Raw genomic sequence first — 17783 nt, 5'->3', positions numbered from 1 at the left:
TTTCCATACCCTCAGGGGACTTGTGACTGGACTCACAGACCATAGCTGTCTTGAGACTTGCTCAGGCTGTTTGCTGAATGGATCTGACACAATGGTAAGGACCAACAACATGTCTGCCTCACTCAGATGGCCAGTGCACACAAAAAGCCTGGTGTCTCAAAAGTGGAAAACCAGGAGAAAAGATCGCCCTACTCTGATCTTTAACAAGGCAGGCAAATACAACAACAGGCCAACAGCCTAGGCATTCCAAACTATTCCAAACAGTGAAGGCACAGAGACGGCTTCTTAACAGCAAAGACAAAGCCAGGGACAGAGGTGGCAGGCTGAGTGTGCACTGTGACTCCCACCGTGTCTCAGGGTTGGAAATGGCAGGTACAGCCTCAAGTGTCACCTTTTGCACTCTCGGCCCCACAGAAGCCAGGGCCTGTGCACGTAAGGCAAGAGCTCCAGCAACCAAGGCTCAGCCCTAGCCTCATTGGCATACAATGCATAAAATCCTCAACAGATCGCCACTTTGGGTTGGCAGCAGAACATTTCTCAAGTTTCCCCAGTCCATGTACTCATGTGGCTCAGGTGGTGGGGCTGAAGAGGGCTCAGAAGGGGGAGCCTACCGAACATTCAGGAGGCACCACGCTTCACGTCTACACCTGAAACCAGTAACCTTGAAGTCCTCAGGCCTAGGAGTCGTGGTTCTAAGAACACAGGAAGCTGAAGCTGAATGTCTTGGTACCTAAGTTCTGGACCCGGGAGCTGGCTGGCATGGTGATCACCAAGCCAAATGCTCTGCACCTCATACTTTCTAGGTCTTACTGTACGCTACCTCTACTTTCACAGTAAATAGCATTTGTTATTCTAGTACTCAGGAAGTGGAGGCAGGAGGATCAGAAGTTTAAGGCTATCCTGGGCTACGTGAGACTCCATCTATACTGCTGACTGACTCCTGTGTGTGTTGCCTCTTTCCCAAAACAAAACAAACAAGCAAAACCAAAGCCCTCTATTTTTGTACTTGATGTGTGTGGGTATTGTGCTTGCACGTGTGCTCACGTGCCACTTTGTGTGCCTGGTGGCCCCAGATGTCAGAAATCGAACTCAGGTTCCTCAAGTCCTCTCAACAGCTGAGCCACCTTTGCCTCTCCCTGCCTGCACGTCACTCTGACGGGGCACGGAGCACTCGGGAGCACACACTCACGTCACTGGCCAGGCGTTCATAATCTTCCATCAGGTGCTCATTTTCCTGGTTCACAGCCAGCACCTTGCAGATCCGGTTGGCAGCAGTCTCAGCCTGGAGTGGAGAAGCACAGTCAGGGCTGCCAGAGGCTGGGGACCCTCCCTCTAACAAGCAGGTCCCTCCCCAAGAAAGCAGAACTTCCCTAAGAGGGAAAGGAGAGGAAGCGCATCTCCAGTAAATGGCCTTGAGCAGCCACATGCTCAAGATCTTTGTTGAGAAGGGTGGCAAGACCCGATGAGCCCCTGCTACAAACCAGGCTTTAGTTCCCAGTGGTTGGTGCATGTCCCGCCCATTCTGGCTCCTACTCGAAGGCGAGGCTGACCATAAAAGCTCATATGTGCACAAGTCACAACAGAAGGGCAAAGGGAGCACGGGGAGGTAGATATACAGAGCTGGCCGCTATAGGCTAGGAGCCTGGGTGAGGGACAAATGCCACACAGGAGCAGAGAGGCAGGTACCTTTCGGGCAGCACAAAATAAAAAATCCAAGAAGAGTTGAGAACGGCCACAGAACAGGAACAGAAATAGTGAGGAGGGTCTACAGGGTGAGGAGGAGGAAAGCAGAGGCTCAGGAATCAGCTCCAGGTCCAGTGTGCTTTCCCATCCATACGTGGCACAGGACAGAGGAGGAGCTCACAAAGTAGCCCTATACACAACACAGTGTGCTGCCGGAAGCACGAAGAGTTGTTCCAGAGGTGAGACAAAGGCAAGGACCAGAGGCGCTGCTGGGGCCAGCTTCTGCCCCAACTGAGCATGCTGTTGGTACCTCAAGCTCTAACCTACTCTGCTGCTGGGGAGCTACTAGCCAGAGCAGCCCTATTACTGGGGCACGGGGCATTCTAGGTGCTCAGAACTGGTAAATTTAAATGCAGACAAGAAGAACGAATTCTTGGGTAACTAGACACAGGGAAGGTAGGGAAGATGGTACTTTCGTGCCAGGCCTGAATTTACCAGAAAACACTTTGAGGAAACGGAACTAACCTCTGGAAATGATAGCACCACTTAAGGCACCACTGGGCGTCCCAAGGGGTCCATATGAGAAAGGTGAATGTAGTGCCCTGTCTTCCTCACTACACCGACGAGGCTATTTTAGAAGACATGCTGAGAACAAGCATTCTGAGCCCAGATGCCCCTAACTTGCAACTGCTCTGCCCTGGAATTTCTTGCTAGTGACTGATCCCTTTACCAGACCTAAGTCAGCTCCAGGCACAGGACATTTTAGGTAGGAAAAAAAAAAAAAAAAGGAATCACAGCATGAGGCTAGAGAGGCCCAGTCCTGCTGTTAACTGGGGCTCATCACTACCTAGTCCCACTTAACAGGGGCATGACTTCCCTCTCTCTGCCTTCCAGCAAAAGGATGCTGAAAGCTTTCCATTTGGGGAGGGGCGGGGAAAGAACTGGGCACCCCTGCTGTGCCACAGACTGTCTTAAAAACCTGCCTAGAGCAACAGTGTTCTCATCTTGTAAATGGGGGAGTTGATGTGAAGTAACCTGTCCAAGATCATGCTGCCATGAGGGGACAAAGGAGGGCCAGGCCAGACTGCCCACGATGGGGTCCTCACTGGATCTAAGGTTCTAGGAAGGAAGTATACAGAAGACAGCAGGTGCGGTGTCTCTGAGCCTCAGTTTCCTTTTTTTCCCCAGATGGGTCTAACAGCCTCCATTTCCTGGTGTGTACAGGAGTTCTGTTGGGACCTAGGCAGGTAAAGGCCTTGGAGAGAGCCCAGGGAGTTTAATGCTCCCAAAACAAGCACCATGTGTCTCCTGGGCTGCAAACACAATGCTGTTGACCAAGCCACTTTACAAGACTAGGAGGGCACAGAAGACCTCTATGTAGAAGTGTGAGTCTCTGACAGGAGCCACGGGTGGTACGAGGTCAGCAGGGTTCAGGGAGACTCACACCAGAATAGACATGTTTACCTGACCCACCCAGGAGCCTCCGGAGCATCTGGGCAGAGGACAGTTTTCTGAAAGGAGGCTCACAGGTAGGTGGCCCTGAAGTAGAGTTCCTGACAGGTAAGGGGTCATAGACCAGCTATATCATCTACAGTGATCTGGGCTTCTATTCCTTGTGTGCGGTCAGAGCTGCCAGGCCCACCATAGGCGACTATGCAAGAAGGTCCGTGAGGCTTCGTTTTGGGAAACACTGCCCAAACAGGAGGCACTGGGATCCTATGATCACGATGCCCCTGGGCTGTTCACCGAGGCCTCCCCACAGGGAGGTGTGGACCTGTAAGGCTGACTTGAAGGTGACTGGAAGGGCAAATCTGACTCCACAATAGTGAGGTGTCTTGCAGTGATAAAGTGTTTTCATTTGAATCAGGTGTGGACCATCAGGCTGCCTAGGCCTGTCCTCAGCAGCTGACCGATTTGCCTTGTGCAGAGGCGTGGGTCTGCCAGCTGTGATTGTATGAAGTTTGGGAATCTGTGAATATTCCACGGGGTATATAAATGCCAAGGGCCCTGAGAGGCAGGGTTTGATTTGTTAGTAGTTGTGCTCAAAGAAAGAAAAAAAAAAGGAAAGAAATTAGGTTCAGGGACCTCTATCTCTCCCCATTCTATCTTTTCTCTCTTATCTAGTAATAGGGGGTGAAACTGGGGAAAAGGGTGGGGAAAAGAACTCACAAAGTAGCAAAAGACTGGCTACAGGGTCCTCCCACCCTGGCTCACCTTCTGGGCCCCCGAGAAGGCGTGGTAGAAGCAGGACACGTAAGTCATGATGGCCTTCTCATCTGGCCTCAGAGTGCCTACAATATCTGCGCAGAGAGAGAGAGAGAAAGAGAGAGACAGGAGAGAGTGAAAGATGCAGGAGGGAGGTGGCCGGCCAGCCCGAGGCTCATGCGGGAAGAATAGCGCTTGCTCTGGACTGGAAACCAGCGGAGCTCAGACCTGGGGGTCATGCCCTGCCAAGGTGCACAGAAGAGCCACCAGGCGTTGAGGAAGGAGCCTCATTTTCAAACAGGCCATTGACACTAACTACACTATATGAAAGGAGCTGCATTTGGGGCCAAAAAAATTGTAAGTGACTGTGAAACTCTAAATAGATCGTGTCACCTGAACTACCGGCCATTTCTGCGTGGCCCCTAAAGATGTTGGGCTCCATCGTGCACATCTGTAATCCTTGCGCGCTGGAGGCCATGGCAGGCGGAGCTACAGAACCAGATTCTGTGTCAAAGAGCCAAACACTGGCAACCCCAGCACCCAGAAGGAGAGACAGGAAGATCAAAGCCAGCCTGGTCTGTACACAGCAAAGCTCCAGGAGTCCAGGATAGCCAGGACTACATCGAGACTGCCCCAACCCCACCCCCGAAAAATAAAACTAAAAAGCCCCAAGTGGTAGCTCATGGAGTACCAGGATCTTAGAGGGTTGAGTTTTATGTACAAGGCATTGTCTCAAAAAAAAAAAAAAAAAAAAAAAAAAAAAAAAAGCCACGTAAAGGGTGTCCCAAATAAATTTTAAAGAAGAAAAGCCCTAAGGACAATGACCCACAGCTAGCTGCTTTTTGCACCTGTCCTTCCCTTGCCTGTCTCTTAAGTCATTGCTCCTGCAACCCGAGCTTTCGGGGCTTGCCTGTGTAGCTTTCACCTGGCAGCCCCAGTTTCGAGTGAAGCCCCTTTCCAAGGGATGGCCTCAGCTACCAGGGGACCCAGGTGCCTCTATCTACCACACCACCCTGTCCCCTGGCCTCCGCTGATTCCTCACATCACACAGCCTGAAGTATATACTGTCTCACCTACTAGGAAACAAACTTCCTTGCAGCAGGAACTTGCCTGTGTTCTCACTGCCTGAACAGAGCCTGGTGTACAGTAGGCACCCAATAGACTGAGCAAGGACTAGATGGGCGGCAATGCCCAGGACTAAGGGAGCTGGCTTCCAGTCCAAGAGAGGCCACTGCCGTCTGCAAGAGAAATGAAGTGAGCGTGGGAGGCGAAAGGCAGCGGCAGCATTGGGCAGTGGCGGCGAGAAGGGCTGCCTGGCCCTGCCTGGTACCTTCTGCGCTCCTGAAAAGGCATGGTAGAAGCTGGACACATATGTCATTATGGCCTTCTCGTCGGGCCGGGCTGTGTTCACGATGTCTGTAAGTGAACAACAAGGGTTAAATGGCCCACGCAGAGGTGAGATCACTTGCTAGGACCCACAGGCCCAAAGCCACAGCTAAGCCAGGGGAAAGACCCTCTAAGCTGATTCAACAACATCAGTTGTTCAGTTGGATGGGCTCATCCTAACCTCCCACCACGGTCTCAGGAAAGGCCAACGCTGTGGGAACTGAGCTGGAGTGAAGCCACTTCCTTTCTCTGAGAATGGCCTCAAGGGGCTATAGGACAGTGAACTCCAAAGGCCGCCAGAGGCCAGAGACATGGGTCCTGCTGGGGGGTGGTGCTGGCTGGGAAATGGAGCAAAGCCGGAAAAGGAAAAAACAACATTCCACTTTAGCAGGCTCCAGACTCCAGACCCCAGGCCTTCGGCTGATCAGGGAAGAGGCCAGGGTTGTTCACAGGAAGCCAGGAGCTGGCCTCTTCAGCCTCCTTGCTCCCTCTGTGGTACCAGAAAATTGACCCTTTAAGCACTGGCCACCCCAGGTTCACCCCGCCTTTCACCCTGGCTCAGCCAGCTAGCTCCCCATGGTTTTCTTGAGACTTTGACGAGTTGTGGAGCCCAGCCGAAGCTAGGTCCAGAGATAAGGGCCAAGGAAACATGGTATTGGCTGAACATGGGGAGGTAGGTACTCACCCTCAGCATCCAACATCTTGGGGATATCAAGGTATTTCTCAGCCACTTCAAATGCATTGTTGAGGTTGGTGACTGGATCATCCTGGGGAGGTAGAGGAAATAAACACAGAATTCCATCAGGAAGAGGGTTCAGGCGATTGTGAAAGAAAGGTAAAAGGTTGGCCTGAGATGGGGGAGTCTTGAGGAGCAGGGCTGGAAAGTATTTTAGGAATTCTTATCCCTGTGTACTGCTATACCAGGAGAAAGGTCTACCACACAGCACAATTCCAGCCGAAGCTGGACTACTCTCTCTAGAGAAATATAGGCACACTTCTCACAGGTCTCGGCTGAACCCTGTGTGCTAAACCTTTGAGGGTGTGGTCCAGGACTGAGAGACTATGTTTTCCTCCCCAGACCATCTAAGTTCCTACACTGGTTCCTACTGCGGCAGAAGCAGCTAGAGCTTGCTTAACAGACCTGACCTACCTCATTCCCTCACCAGTTTTAATTTCCTGCTTCCTTGGCACCCAGACTCTGGAGTTCTCCCCATCTCCAGGGGTCCTTCCCCTACCAGAGCAGCTTAGGAGTACCATCATTCTCCAGCTGCCTGGCCTCAACTCTGCAACCCATCGGCCTAGTATAGCACAGGCGGCTGGTTGCTTTGGACATAGTTCCCTGCCTTTCCCAAGAGGCCAGACTGTCAGCTTTGTGTAAGCAAATAAGAGCAAAACTCTGCACAGGAAATGGTGGCCGATGGGAAGGTTCAAAATTTCCTCTTTCCTCCTCTGGACAGAAGAATGCTTCTAGAATCCAGAAGGTCAAGAAAGGTCAATGGTCAAGTAAGACAGACTGTGAAACAGCCCAGCCAGTTGCTATGCTCAAGGAGGACAGGACAGTGCCCAAGGGTGTCCAGGTGAGACTTAGCCTCCAAGTCAGTGACCAGGTGAAAGCTAACTTGGGTTCAGCTGTGACGGTCAGTAATGGGAAGCTTTGGGGATGGAGACCAGAGTTACCTACCTTCCTCAGTTTGTCATACTCAATCAGCTCAGGTCTGTGCCGGTGGATGAGCGCATTGAAGGCCAGCCCATCCTTCCAGCTGTAAGAGAAGGCAGAGGTTAGGAAGTGGGTCCCTATAGTGACTTTTTTTTTTTTTTTTTTTTTTTTGATAACTCTGGAATTTTGGTTTCTTTAAAAAAAACAGAAATATTTTAAGAACGTGTTTTTGTTTTAATCCCATGAGTGGAATGGAGCTGCTTCAGACTGTCCACAGGAGCTGTGGTTTGCCTCATCCTCTAGCAGAAGCATTTTTGTTATCTGCAGATTGTATGATGTTTGAAATTTTGGAAAGTTTTCAGAGGGTATATAAGTGCTAGGGCCCCAAGAGGTGATATAGGTGTTTTTGTTGGTCTTTTAGGGTGGTTGGTTGCAGCTTTTCCGTAGGTGTGGTCAAAGAAACAAAAGGGAAAATTAGGCTCAGAGATAGATCCTCCTCAGCCTTATTTCTCTATCTAGTGTTAGGGAGAAGAAATTGGGAAATAAAGGATGGGAAGAAGAACTCATAAGGTAGCAGAGATCACCTACAGATCTTTGCTGTTTTGGGACACACACCCCCATAGTCCCTGGGGGCCTATGGCAATGCTATATATACAGTGTGGGATAGGCACTGCAGGGGACACGATACTGCACAACCTCAGAACCAAACACTTCGAATAAAGTGTTGATTTAGGGGCTGGAGAGATCACTTAGCAGTCAAGAGCACTGGCTGCTCTTCTAGAGATCCTGAGTTCAGTTCCCAGCAACTACATGGTGGCTCACAACCATCTGTCATGGATCTGATGCCCTCCTCTGGTGAGATCAATTGCAGGCAGCAGGCAAAGGAAATCCACTGAACAGAGCCACCTAGGCAAACCATGTGCTGTTAAGAACAGAACACAATCAGCATGAAGTGACACATCAGGGCTCTGTGAATCCTGTTCCATCCAGACATCACATGGTAAAGTCTTGTGTTGAACAAGTCTAAGTTCAGGGGGCATCCCAGGCAGACAGTAGCCTCCTGCTGCCCGGACTCACATGGCCCAGACCTCTCTCTCTCTTTACAGCAACATCTATCCTTGGCCTCCCTCATCCAGGGACCGTAGACCCTTGGCTGGGCTGAGTTTTGCTCTTACATTAATAGCAATCTCTGCGCTGGCCTCTCTTGGAATGTAAAAAGGAAGAGGAAGCCTGACTGTGGCTTGAGATGTGCTAGAAAGCCTACAGCTGTTTAAAGTAGCTTTGGTCTCGTCTCGGAACAGACAGGGACTTACCGATGGGCATACAGGTACTGACTTCCTGAGGTTTGCTATACATCATAGACCAGGATGAAAACATGGCAAAGAAAGCCAGGTATGAGGAAGCACTGGACCCCAGACCCAGCAGTGCTGCTGGGTGCCTACCTGATATGGAAGTTCTGCACGTTGACGTTTTTATATGGTGCTGTCTTCCTCTGGCACCAGAGGAGAAGTCCTTCCTTGGCAGAGGTCTCTGCAAAGCACACGACAGGAGAGCTCAGAATTAAACCTCAGAACATGGCCCAAGCTGAACAGGACTTTCAGTCTCAGGCCCTGGGGACAAACAAACTCCAGGGGAAGGACATCATAGCAATGGCAGCTCTGGCAGTCAGTCCCATTCTGGACGACCTTTGCCCACCCACGCACTCCAAGAAGCCTTGTCATTGGGATTGCTACCAGAAAATGGCAAGGAGGAAACCTGAACCTACTCCTCCATCCCTGTCTAGCCTGTCACTAGCCTCCTAGGCCACAAGGTGAGTAGCCCTGAGACTAGCCTTGGGCTGTTTCCAAACACCATCTTCTCGTCTGGGTAACTTGGCTGTCCCCACATTGGAAGTCCTATGGAGACAGGAGAACATCTATCTTGGTCACGACGGTGACCCAACACCCAGTAGCCCTTCCAGATACTGGCCTCGTGGTTTTTCTCATTCTGTGGTACACGCACACAGTGGCTAGGTGGAAAGGGCTTAAGCAGGCCACAACACACACCCCCAACGGGTATGTGGGGCTGAAAGAGAAAAGGCCAGGCCCAACTCCATCCTGAGTTTGCTCTGAAACTCAGGTCACCAGGATGTACAATGTTGCCAGTTGTTCTGGTCTACTTCAAGGGGAGAACAAGAGGCTGGTTTATGCAGCAGAGACCACAGAGCACTGTTGCTCTGGGGTAATCTGAGGCCAGCAAGGGCTGTGGGAAAGATGGGCTCCAAGCAAGCATGGAGGAAATGGAGACAAACCCAGAGCTCAACCTTATTTCATCCCATCCCAGGAGAGTGAAGAGATGCTGTCTGCCATGTCTTACCTTCCACAGAGATGTCTTGGATGGCGAATCTGAGGATGATGGTCCAGATCATTCCCAGGGTCATCTTTGCGTTGCCATCCACAATCTCTGCACACAGGGCAAAGGACAGGAGACAGAAGGCTGCTAGTGAGAGCCAAGCTCTTTTCCTCACCCCAAGGAGAGCCTACCTTTCTAGGAGGAGGCACTGAGCACACTCCGGTCTAGGCAGTACTATTTTAGAAGCTGCTAGCACTCTCTAAGCCTCCACACATGCTTCCTAGCCACAGAAGCCTTTTCTCCACTGACCAGCTCAGAAATGATCCAGCTCACAGAACTGCTGCTTCTGGACCTGTGGTCCTCACCTCAAACTCATCATCCACTACCACTGTGGTAATACCCATCCTTCTGTGAGCAGTCTGCACTCAGGATTAAGAAGGGCTTTGTCAGTCCCCTGGCTATCTGATCACCTGCTAAGGACTAGCCACTTCCCTTCCAATCACCTGCCACCCACCACCCACACAACTAGACAATGCTGCCTCCTAGTGACTCTGCAGTGTAGTGTGATTTATCATGTGCACCTGGCCCTTTAAAGGAGCCCCCAGCTTCTAACTTAGCTGGGCTGGGCGTGATGGCCCATACCTTTAATACCACCACTGGGGAGGCAGAGGCAGGTGGATCTCTGTGACTTTAAGGCCAGCCTGGTCTACAAAGTGAGTCTAGGAAAGCCAGGGCTATACAGAGAAGCCCTGTCTCTAAGAACAAAATAAGCTTAGCTGTTAGAACCTTTAGTGTTGGCTGTCTCTTGGACAGGATAGGTTATAAAAAAGCCAACTGCGGCAGAAAAAAAGGAATGGGGCCAGCAGAGTGAGAAGACAGTTGGTGGACAACGTGTTAGGAGACTAAGCAGAACAGACAGGCCAGACCAGTCGTTACAGTTTGGAGCTGCTAGGACTGGGGAAACTGGGAGAAGGGACTGTTTTTTAAGCACACTGTTGGGATCTGAGGGAGGTATGGTTGGGACAAATGTTTGAAACTGGGAAGAGGGCTGGCAGAGAGTTAAGAGTCTTAGTTAGTGTTCTAGCCATTTTACACTGCAGCCTGCCTCGAGACACAGAAGGTATCCCTACCTAAAAAGCTCCTTTGCAATAAACTGTATCAGGCAAGTTCTCTACCACTTGAGACCTAGGGAGGCAAAGGAATGGAATGTCTGCCCCATCTTCCCAGCTACACATTCGTTCTCAAGCAGGGCTACCAGCCTGCTACAACATGGTGCCAAGTTAGCTCTCCCACCAGAAAAGCTAAGCTAAGCTTCAAGGCTAGGCCTCCTCAGTCAAGGAACATGACCGGTCTCACAGCTGCCACAGGTATCGGCTGGCCAATGTTCCGGAAGGAAGAAGACTCTCATGAGACATCCACCAGCTGCCTCTGTGACTTGCAGCTGTGCTTCAAATCACCATCCCTCTCATAACCCTGGGGAAGAAGCCATGTTCCTCAACTGCCAAACCATGAGGGGCTGGGCAGGCAGGGCCAGCATTCTTAGTGAAGTTGCCCTTTACCCTTGTCTAGGCATGTGACAGTCATAGTTTGGGACAGGACCACTTAGAGCATGCAGAGAAAACACTGGCAGACTGAGCTGTCCTCCAAATGAAGTGGAGACTGGAACATAAGCTTGGTCCCTCCTCTTACCCCTCTGTATCTACAAACAAGCCTCTGAGCAAAACAAACGCAGCTGTGAGAGCACAGGGCTGGAGCAGAGCCCGGGGAAAGATCCATCCATGCAAGGACACAAAATCTCTGGGCCTGACTGAATTTTTTGGGTTTTGGTTTTTAAACAAACACCAGCTACCTCTACTGTGGCATGCAAGGCTTGGCACCCCTCCACAGAGGTCCGGCTGGGGCAGGGCCTTGGAACTCAGAGGCGCACATTCTGGCCGATCATCCTGCCAAATTCTCAGTCCTGTCATCAACGCAAATTAGTTTTCTTTGTTTTTCTAAAGGCTGGGACAACATGGATGTCAGGGCAAGAAACTCTGCTTTGACTAATGAGCAGAGAGGCTGTTGGCAGCCTCTGGGCTCCATGAGCCTCTTCTCATCCAAAGGCTCCTGGGAACTCAACCCCAGGGCCCCAAGGAGCTGCTGCCCCAGGAGGGGCTGGCTGAGGTTGGTGGTACAGATCTGGGAATCCATCCAAGACAGAGAGATCCTGGGTGTTCAGGGCCATGCACTCAGCCTATGTGGCTGAAGCAAAAACCTAGGGGCTGACCTTTGACCTTGCACTTCCTGTTCCAATGCCCTGCTCAGACTACTAGATTCCCCTTTCTCCTTATTCTTCCTTCTATCCATATGGGCCCAGGCAGAGGTGCTCTTGACAGACATAAATCAGGTCATGTGTACAGAGGCCAATTCACAGAGTTCCTCCTCAACCTTGGTACACACTAGCTTTTGCTTAAGGGTGTAGAGGTCACGGATCCTCCACACTATCAAGGGTAGGAGCCAGTTTGTCACTACCAGCAAAGCTTCCTGTATTCATTTAGCACACAGAAGTCCTGCCTAGGAGCCTAGCAGCTAAACCCCGGCTTACCTTCGGCCCCGATGGACACTAGCTTGACTCCCTTGCTGGCGATGAAGTCCAGGGCTTTGTTCACATTGTTGATCTTGTGAACTCGCATCTTACCCCGCTCTGGCTTAGGCAACCGCTCTCCTGAGAAGACAGGTGGTGATGGGTCTTCACAGGCAGTGAAGCCACTCCCAGACCTCCCACAGGCAAGGGGGTAGCATTAGTGACTGCTAGGACTGGGGACAGTATGGGTTGCACAGTGCTACCTGAGCCTTACCTGAAATGACCTCCAGCAGAAGCATTAGTTTGAGCCCATCCCGGAAGTCCTCATCAATGTTCTCGATCTGAGTGCCAGCCTTCCGCAGATGGGAGTTGCACCAGGCTGTGAAGGTCTAGGGAAGAGAACAGAAGAGACAGAGGTAAGCCAGCATCAGAGCTTTGCATCAAGCAGTACTGACCCTCCATTATATACCATGCCTTACAACTGCAAGCTCTCCTGTAACCCAAGCTGGACTCAAGGATGACCTTGAATTCCCTGGCTTTTGGCCTCCACCTCCCAAATGTTGAGATTATGTAAGCATGGGACCACATCCTGATCTTAAAAGTGACCCAGGAAGGCTGTTAAAGAGGCATTTCCAGGCAGACACTGATCTAAGAGGACATAGGCTTTCTTTACCTAGCATCCTGCTGAGGGAGGACCTCAGCTGTGACCATATGGACACATATGACCTGGGACAAGAGAGCTATTGGGTGAGCACTACAAACCAAGGCTCACCGGAGCTGAGTAGCCAAGCCCTCCTCTGTAAGGCAGCACTCCACACCCCAATTCTAACCCACAGTATGCAGCCTCACAGGTCAAACATTTTGGCCTCCCTACATGGTCCATTCTTCCAAATGTTGGAAACTGCATGTGCCTTAGGGGTGCCTGAAAGGTAAGTGGAAGGCAGCCATATCTGGGAAGTTTCTGAAGATCAGGTAGATGGTGAAAGCACATGCTCTGGGGTCCCAGACCCCAGCACACTGCAAATGATGGCAGAACACCCAAGTGCAGGGCCACTCAGTGCCTGCAAGCTGGAGCCTGTTACCTGTGCCTCAGAAGCGGTTCAGATCAGTTAATACCAACAAGCCCAGGCATCTTCTGGGGAAAATGGCCCTCTCCCTCCCACAGCAGGATCTGGGAAAACCCAAGCCTCTGCTCTCCTAGGAGCCCCCAGAACAGAAATGGGCAACCCGCCAGGAACATGCAAGAGCACATTCCATGCCTGGGGTGTAAGCAAAGGCCACACGGGGTGCCAAGGGCTTCCATGGAGCCTCTGGCCAAGCATCATGTGTTTTGACAACTGCCAGCAGGCCTGCTCATTCAGACTCAGCACAAGGCGCCTTCCAGACAAAGACACTGCCTAATAATACACCAATCTACATCAAGAACTCAGCAAATGAGGGCAGATGGAGTGGCCAGACCCAACTGCTCACCCATGCTGCTACGCAGAGCCCCTTGCCTGGGAGACAGAGGCCCTCCTGGTTGCACACTGCTGTTTTTCAACTAACCCTACCTCTGCCTACTTTGTTTGCAATGGAACCACCACTTTCCCATCACTCAAAATGCAGCCCATGTGGGTGTGGTGGTGCATGCTTTAACTCCAGCACTCAGGAGGCAGAGGCAGGAGGATCATAGTTTGAGGCTAACCTGAGCTAACATATGAAGAATCTGTCTAACTACAACTAAAGCAGCTCCTCCTAAAGACTGCTCCACCAGCTCTCCACAGTCTGGTTCTGACCCAGTGCCACTCAGACAGCCATTCATCTCTAACAGCTGTGTGCACCTTCAGGGGAGGGACTCCAGAGCAAGTTCTGACCTGTTTGCCAATCCCCTCTTCCTCTAGCCTCATTTCTCCCTCTTCCACCATAGGACTGAATTCAGACAAACCAAGTCTAGACTTGGCTATAATTCTGAGACAAGTTTCCTAACCTTTCCTAACATCCATTTTTAGTTCTATAACACAGCAATAAAGATGCCACTGGGGCTGTCAACATTATAGAGACCTGTGTGCTAAGGCGGTAGGGAGCACAGTAGTGCTCAATGTCTCTCTGTCCCCGTCTGTCCCTGATTTCGGGAATCCTGTCAACTGCTTCTGCAAGTGGTTGGCTACTCTGTGCTCTGCCTACCCTGAACTGCAGGTATAGACTGTGGCACACATCACACATCTGTCTCCACCCGTGTCTATCTTCTCTTTTCTTCTGGGGGGGTAGGGGCAGTAGGAGAGGCTAGCCTCCCTCTCACTATGTGAAACTTAGAAGAGGGCATCGAATCCTCTGGAACTAGAATTATACGCAGCTGTGAACTGCCATGTGGGTGCTGGGGATTGAACACAGGCTTCTGGGAGAATAGTCAGTGCTCTTTACTACTAAGTCATCTCTGCAGCGTTGGCTTTGAACTCTTAATCTGACTCCACCTCCCAAGCACTAGGATGGCTTTAACTACCACGCCTTTTTTATTGCCTTATGGATTCTAGCAGACACACAGCCCACTCTCCTGCCATGTGTGATCCCTCTTGTCTAAAACACAGTAGCAGACAGGCTCAGCAGGCCATCTCTGCTCTTCATGTGTGTGAAGGGTGCCTTTGCCTACATGGGTTGCTCTAGCACACTGCAGGAAGGGAACAGATGAGGGTCTCTGTGCCAGCTTCTTGGTAATTTGCTCTATTTCCAACTGACTTTACCCACTGAGCTTGTCTCTTGTCCTGTAAAATGGATTGATCAGAGTCCACCTCCTGTAGTTGCTCCAAGTATTAATTGTGGAGAAAGGCAGTTAAGCATCTGTCACAGGCTAGGCAGATAGTGCCAGATGAATTATGCACATTAATGGGTTTCTTCCTACCAATCCTCAGGAAGGGTAGATGTCCTCTCTGAGTGCAGGTCCTTGGCCCAGTCCTGCAGTTTCAAGGGGAATGAGACTGTAAGAGTGTCTGTGCAGATGCCCCGTCCCCACAGAGAGATGATGACTAGACCCTACTGCTCAGGGGCAGCCACCTGTCCTCACAGGGGCTGCCATACTACTTGCCCTTGAAGCACCCTCCATCTTTGCTCATGTCCTCTGGGCAGTAAATGAGGTAGTCTTGCCTCTGCCACTGAGGCAAAATGCCATAACCTTGGGCAAATGAGAAAGTAGAATGGTGACTGTAATCTCTCCTAAGAAGAGGATTAAACAGTGAAGCAAGCCAGTCATTCTATATTGAGCCTGGCACCTAAGGCTCTCAAGGTCGTGCACATGCCAAAGAAGGCCTGCTTTGATGAGGGGTGCCTGTGCCATGCACATCTGCCTTTCTCACTGCAGAACACAGAGCAGATGCCAAGACACCCAGCAAGAGGACAGAGGTGTTCCTTCCTGTCCTGAGAGGAGGACACTCAGGAAGCTGTGTAGACAACCACTGCTCCTTGCAGCAGGACTAGCGAGGGGGTTCTGGGGTTGGAAAGGACATTAGAAATTCATAGCTTTTTATACTTGTTACAAAAATAACACTGTTCAGATTCTGCCTCTCCCTCCCCAGTACATACTAGCGCTGTGGGGTGGATGACAGAGGGTGGTTTCTATAGCTGGAGACCTCACTCCATGTGCCCACCCCAACTTCCTCCGCTGTTCTGTGCGCAATCCCCAGGCCTGCTTGCAACAATCCAGTTGCCTGGAGTCAACCATCTGCCGTGTGCCTCCAGGCAGGCAAGAATCAAACCCAGACAGAAAAGATGGACATGAAAGCTTTAATCCCAGCACGCAGGATGGAAAGACAAGTGGATCTTGGTAAGTTCAAGGCCAACATGGTCTACACAAGACAACCAGGGATATGTAAAGAGACCCTGTTTCAAACCAAACAACGATGACAGAGCCCCAACACCACCTAATAGAAGCTGAGTCAGCATACCCTTCACCCTGAGCAGGGACAGTACATGAGCAATCCAGCCACATTCCACATCACACACCTTAACAGTGGAAACAACCACCGCAGCCCACACCATGACCTTGACTTGTTGGTACTGAGGCTTCAGAGACTCCTCTGAAAGGGGATGGGAGTGAGGTGGGAAGGAGAATGCACAAGTAGCAGTAGTGAGGGAACCACAAAGACAGATGGTGGCACAAACCTGTGCAAAGGCCCTGTGGCAGAGGAAGCAGAACCTGGTCAAATTTAGGAGAATAAGGAATGACAGCAAGACATCCAATGTGTTAGAGCCAGAGGAGGGAAAAAAAGAAAGATGCAGAGAACGGAGAAGCCATGTCAGGGATTTCTGGTATAAGTTAGAAATGCAGGTTCATGGTGTCAGTGTCCCTGGGGAGAAGCCAGAGTGTGAAGATGGGCCTTGCAGCTCTGAACTGGTGTTGGAGTCAGCAGATTTCATCAAGAAGGTGCTGTTCTTACTGAAGCAGGCAACGCCCTCTTGGGGCAGCCATGCTGCTGCTGCCCTCAGCTAGAGGCATGAGTGGAAAGGGCAGGAGGAGGGAAGCTTTGTGACCAGTGGTGAGCTGGGTAAAATGAGCAGCCTCCTCAGGAAGCCTAACTGGGGCTTTCTGCATTGTCACGCTTGAGGGTTGGGGGAGGGAGGAAAGGCATCACTGGTCATAAAGTCCTTCCTGTGTCACAGGCTCCCCTCCCAGTCACCAGGATGTGGGGCAGCTGGGTAAATGAATGATGGATATTGTTTGTGAGGTGACTTAAGCGGCCAGGAATGTGGCAGCAGTGGGCTTTAATGAGCCTTTCATTGATGGTGACACCTCCCCCAACCCAGAGAGGTGAACTCTTTCTGGGTTGTCCCTGAGCAAGAAAGCAAACACTCCCCAAGCCGCAGCCATGTGCCATAGCAGGCTGGGACTGCAAATACAAGGGTAGCCCTTGGCGGTATGCAGTTGGCCCAACTGGAACTGCCCCTTCCATTTTCTTTCCCATCTCCCAATACAAAAGCTGCTCTTTGCACTCAGCACAGAACAAGCCCTGTAATGTCTGTCTGGACTTAGAGACAGGCTGTGATGTGTCCCGAGGCTAAGGCACACATGCTGGCCCTGATGTGAAGGGACAAAGAGCTTGGCCTATACCCAAAGCACCACACATGTGGGCTCCATTAACCTCTCACTTAACTCAATACCTCAAGATCTACCCTACACGCATCCAAACTGCCCTCCCCCTTCCACTCAGCGAGCCAATCCACTGCATGACCCAGGGAGACTGGACTGCCACTTTCCCTGGGCCTAGGGTGAACTGCAGTTGCCCACAACAACCTTCCCCAGAGAACTCAGAGGGCCAGGGGTCCTGGGGTTTCAAACCTCATCTCTGAGATACCGTGTTGGGTGTGCTGGGTCTGCAGCTCCGCTGGGGCACCGGCTGCTCTGAGGGAGAGGGTGCCATCCCACCTCCTGAACTCCCACCTTGTCTGCTGTGGCCTCTGACAGTGCCCATGCCTCCTGCTTCCATGGGTCCTAAGACGGGACATCCAGGGCCTGGCCATGGAGAGGTGCAGTTATTTATTTCTAGGGTAAATAGCCACCTTTGTTATCACCTATCTGCCAGGCTTCTGTCAGGCTCAGGCCAAGTTGGACCCAGTGAGACAGCTTTTCACTTCCTGAAAGCAGAGACTGCCCTGGGCCCTGGGCCTTGTCACCAACTATAAAGGTGCTTTCAGGGCTCAGCCTGCTGGAATCTAGGTTACCAGCTGCCCAGGCAAAGAGGTGATCACTTTGCTAGTTTCTAAGGCCTCTGAAATGGGCTGTACGTTTGTACCTGTGAGTGACACAAAGATCCATTACCTGCACCAGATCCTTGAGGGGATGAAACCCAGAGGCCACAAGTTAGAGCAAGCAAACTGATCCCAGCGTGCTCATGGCCACACAAGAGGGTCACAGCAACACAACACAAACAGCCTTTGCAGCAGCACAGGGAGCCAGGGCTACTACTGCTGAAATGCCAGGACACTGAGCCC

The 17783-nt window shown here is 51.3% G+C and overlaps 1 protein-coding gene across 1 annotated transcript in view; it reads right to left on the bottom strand.

Moving 5' to 3' along the window:
* The window catches only part of ACTN4 (actinin alpha 4), a 64777-nt gene that overhangs the window by 12647 nt on the left and 34347 nt on the right, over positions 1–17783 (bottom strand). Inside the window, exons 2-9 of the mRNA XM_080908293.1 lie at positions 12100–12214; positions 11847–11966; positions 9287–9373; positions 8374–8461; positions 6956–7034; positions 5960–6041; positions 5219–5304; positions 1190–1282 (exon numbers count right to left, since the gene is read on the bottom strand). Of these exons, the coding sequence (XP_080764419.1) occupies positions 1190–1282; positions 5219–5304; positions 5960–6041; positions 6956–7034; positions 8374–8461; positions 9287–9373; positions 11847–11966; positions 12100–12214 (750 nt within the window). The remainder of the gene's footprint in view (positions 1–1189; positions 1283–5218; positions 5305–5959; positions 6042–6955; positions 7035–8373; positions 8462–9286; positions 9374–11846; positions 11967–12099; positions 12215–17783) is intronic.

This window comes from Micromys minutus (genome assembly GCF_963924665.1).
Source record: "Micromys minutus genome assembly, chromosome: 32".
NCBI classification, from domain to species: Eukaryota; Metazoa; Chordata; class Mammalia; order Rodentia; family Muridae; genus Micromys; species Micromys minutus.
Note: the sequence above shows the minus strand (reverse complement) of the source record. Positions and strands in the feature narration are given on the sequence as shown.